The 4335-nt window shown below is 41.9% G+C and overlaps 1 protein-coding gene across 1 annotated transcript in view; it reads right to left on the bottom strand.

Moving 5' to 3' along the window:
* ARHGEF26 (Rho guanine nucleotide exchange factor 26) overlaps window positions 1-4335 on the bottom strand; it is a 245555-nt gene that overhangs the window by 234041 nt on the left and 7179 nt on the right. Inside the window, exon 3 of the mRNA XM_019503171.1 lies at window positions 3712-3751. Within this exon, the coding sequence (XP_019358716.1) occupies window positions 3712-3751 (40 nt within the window). The remainder of the gene's footprint in view (window positions 1-3711; window positions 3752-4335) is intronic.

The following is a 4335-nucleotide window of genomic DNA, read 5'->3' as shown; positions in this document are numbered from 1 at the left end:
TGACTCCAAGATGAACATGAGCCGACAATGCGAGGTCACGGTTGGCAGGGCTAACCGGACCTTGTCGTGCATCTACAGGTGCATCTCAAGTAGGGCCAAGGAGGTGATCCTCCCCCTCTATGCGACACTGGTCAGGCCACAGCTGAAGTACTGCATCCAGTTCTGGGTACCCCACTTCAGGAGGGATGTGGACAACATTGAGAGGGTCCAGAGAAGGGCCACCCACATGATCCAGGGACAACAGGGCAGACCCTACAATGAGAGACTGCGGGACCTGAACCTGTTCAGTCTTCACAAGAGAAAGCTGAGGGGCGACCTTGTGACCGTCTATAAACTCACTAGGCAGGACCAGAAAGGTTTGGGAGAGACCTTGGTTCCCCTAGCGCTCCCTGGCATAACAAGGAATAACGGCCACAAATTGTTGGAGAGTAGGTTTAGATTAGACATCCATAAAACTACTTCACAGTTAGGGCGGCTAGGATCTGGAACCAACTTCCAAGGGAAGTGGTGCTGGCTCCTATCCTAGGGGTCTTTAAGAGGACGCTTGATGCCTACCTGGCTGGAGTAATTTGAGCCCAGTTTTTCTCTTGCCCAGGCAGGGGGTCAGACTTGAAGATCTACAAGGTCCCTTCTGACCCTACTTCTATGATTCTATGAAAAGCTTGTGTAATACGTTAAGATGCACAAGGTATTTTCATAGAATCATAGACTCATAGAAAATTAGGATTGGAAGGGACCTCAGGAGGTCATCTAGTCCAACCCCCTGCTCAAACCAGGACCATCCCAGCCAAGGCTTTGTCTAGCTAAGTCTTACAAACTTCCAAAGATGGAGAGTCCACAACCTCTCTGGATAAACTGTTCCAGTGTTTTACTACCCTCCATGTGACAAAATTCTTCCTAATATCTAGCCTAAATTTCTCTTGCTGCAACTTGTTGCTCCTTGTTCTGTCATCACTAAGAACAGTCTAGCTCCATCCTCTTCCAAACCCCAATTCAGGTAGTTGAAAGTTGCTATTAAATCCCCCTCAGTCTTCTCTTCTTTAGACTAAATAAACCCAGTTCCCTCAGCCTCTCCTCAGAAGTCATGTCCCCCACCTCCTTACAATTTTCATTGTCCTTCACTGGACTCTCTCCAATCTGTCTACATCCTTTCTGTAGTGGGGGGCCCAAAACAGAACACAGTACTCCAGATGTGGCCTCATCTGTACTGAATAGAGGGGAAGAATCACTACGCTTAACTTACTGGCAACACACCTACCAGTGCAGTCCAGTATGCTGTTAGCCTTCTTGGCAACAAAGGCACACACCTGGCTCATATTTAGCTTATTGTCCATTATAACCCCCAGATCCTGTTCTGCAGAGCTGCTGCCCAGCCAGTCAACCCCTAGCCTGTACCAGTGCATGGAATTGTTCTGCCCAGTACAGAACTTGGCACTTGTCCTTGTTGAATCTCATGAGATTTCTTTTGGCCCAATCCTTCAATTTGTCTAGGTCACTCTGAATCCTAGCCCTACCCTCCAGTGTACCTACTACTCCCCGCAGCTTAGTGTAATTTGCTGAAGGTGCACTCTGTGCTATCTTCCAGGTCATTGATTAAGATATTGAACAAAAATGGCCCCAGGACTGACCCCTGGGACACTCTAATTGATACTGGCTGCCAACTAGATCTCGAGCCATTGATTATTACTATCTGAGCCTGATAAAATTCCACCTCAATCTTCTCTTCTCCAAACTAAATAACCCTAGCTCTTTCAGCCATTTTAAAAGGTACTGCTTCCCAAGCCCCTTATTTTTGTTGCTCTTCACTGGATTCTTTCCAATCTGTCCACATCCTTCTTGAAGTGTGTGTGTTGGGGGAGGCGGGGGAGAGAAACTGGACACAGTACTCCAGATGAGGCCTCACTAGTGCTGAATAGAGCAGAATAATTCTCTTGGTTTGCAAGTGACACTTCTCCTGATACAACCCAGTATGCTGTGGCTTTCTTTTGCAACAAGAGAACACTATTGGTTACAATACAGCTTACTGTAACCAAGAGGTCCTTCTCTGCAGTGCTTCACCTTAGCCAATCATTCTCCAGTCTGTATTTGTGTGTGCATTTATTCCATCCCAAGTGCAGGACTTTGCATTTGTCCTTGTTGAATTTCACCTGGTTGATTGCAGACCATTGTTCCAGTCTACCCAGGGAATTCTGGATCTGACGCATGCCCTCCAGAGTGTCTGCAACTCTACCTAACTTGGGGTCATCTGCAAATTTGCTAAGTGTGCAATCAATCCCATTATCCAAATCTGTAATGAAAATGTTATATGATCACTATTTCATATAATATATATATTATCATGATAATTGCAACTAGTATGCTTCAAAGAGTAAATGCAGTTTTGATAAGCTTCCTAAGGAATGAAACTGATTAGCATTATGGAGAGAGTAATGTAAGTGACACTGTCAAAGGAGAGCAAGAGAATGGTCAAAAGTGGAACTAGAAAAAAAAAAATCACTTCAGAGCATAGGAAAAGGTGAAGGTAAAAAAAGGGATGCTGGAAGAGATGAAGGCAAGACATCATTGTGGAGTGCTCCAAAACTGGAAGACCAATGTTGGAGCTGAACATCGTTGGAGCTGTTATAGAATAGGTAAGTCACAAATGGAAGACACTGACAAAGTAATAAAAAAGGAATTAGGACAACCGGATTTTGAATGGAAGGGAGATGAAAAGAAGGACAAGCTAAAGAGAGCATGGTCAAACCAAAATTATCCCACAGCCCTAAGATTTTGTAGACAGGAAGAGAAAAAAAAACTGGAGATACAGGGAAAATAACAAACTTGTCAAGAGTCAGAGTAAGAGGTGAGAGACAGAGCATGGAAGAGCAGAGACAAAGCTAATACCTAGCCTGCAAACTTAAGTGTCAAAAAGCTACAACAGAAGAAAGGGTTAAAACCTGGACAGCAAAGACAATTCTCCTAAGCACTGGTAAAGGTCAGGGAGCAGAGGATAGCAGTGGTTAACACCCCCACCAGAGTATGACAACTTAGCCCCCACCCTGCAAGCTGAATCCAGAACTTAATTCTTGCATCCACACAGGTGCAAGGTGGCTATGCTTCTAGAGCAGAGGTTCACCACTGCTCCATGAGCTCCAATCAGGTGGTCTGCAGAAAGGTTGCAGAACAATTGAGAATATCTGCACTTGTAAGGTAAGACTACTGCTATCAAAATATGAGTTATGTGCTTTGATTTGTAGAACAAAAAAAAGTTTAAGTGGTCCGCCGAGACCCTCAGAAATTTAAGTTGTCCATGAAAAAAAAGTTTGAGAACCACTGTTCTAGAGGCCTGAAACTGGCTTATGGGAATGGACCTTTTTTATATAAATTCCACTGTGCTTTATACCAGCAGAGGTTTAAACAACACACAATCCAGTTTCATTTCATATTCAAGTTTAAGGTATTTCCTTACCTGCCTTTCTAGAATGGTTAAACAATTCCATAAGCAGCACTGTCAGTCAGACAAAATATTAGAGAAAGGAATTTTCAACTGATTGGTAACCTAAAGCTTGACTTTCCCAAGATGCTTATTCTTTGACAAAGCATTGAAGAATTCTATGAAATCATTTTCTTAAAGTTAGTTTCTTTTAGGATTTATTCTGTCTATTGAAAGCATGTTTTCTTAGTATTCATTAAAATAGTAAAAAACAACCTCTACAAAAGGCCAGTGCTTACCTTCCCCATCAAAGGTCCCTTGTCCTTTCAGCATTTTCTTCTAATTTTTAATAGAAAAAAGGAAACAGCATGTGAAGATAAGAATACCAAGTTGCTGACAGCATACAAGTACTATAGTACTTTATTTGATATTTAGGCACTGAGTCGTTTATTCCTAATGTATATACTTAGGAAGTCTCTCATACAACAGTTGTTTCACTTGTAAATTGTTTCACTTTACAAGTTCCTCTGGATATTTTTCTGTCTTGTATCATTTATTTAGATTTGTCCTACATGTGGTATTTTTCCTATAAACTGAATAAAGCTTTAATGGCTTTACAAGAGTGTAATGAACTTCTAACTTATTTCATTCCCTCTTAGCCTTCCTAGAAATCTCATGTTTGAGTGACTAGCTTCTTTCTGTTCACCCTACAATAAAACTCTCATCAAATATTTAGCAAGTTAGTTTCTGAGACCACAACAAACCTCCAAAATAGACTTTATTTGAGCATTACATTTCAGACATTTATGTGGTTCAAATAGCATTAGTTTAGTTGATCAAAGAGAGAGATGTTGCTAGCAGAAAAGAAAAAGAGACAGAGGGCAATATCACATCATCAGAATTTAAGCAGAACCATCACAACT

This window comes from Gavialis gangeticus, unplaced genomic scaffold, assembly GCF_001723915.1.
Source record: "Gavialis gangeticus isolate Ggan-Ray unplaced genomic scaffold, GavGan_comp1, whole genome shotgun sequence".
Classification (NCBI taxonomy): Eukaryota; Metazoa; Chordata; order Crocodylia; family Gavialidae; genus Gavialis; species Gavialis gangeticus.
The sequence above is the reverse complement of the archived record's forward strand: the minus strand, read 5'-3'. Positions and strand labels throughout refer to the sequence as shown.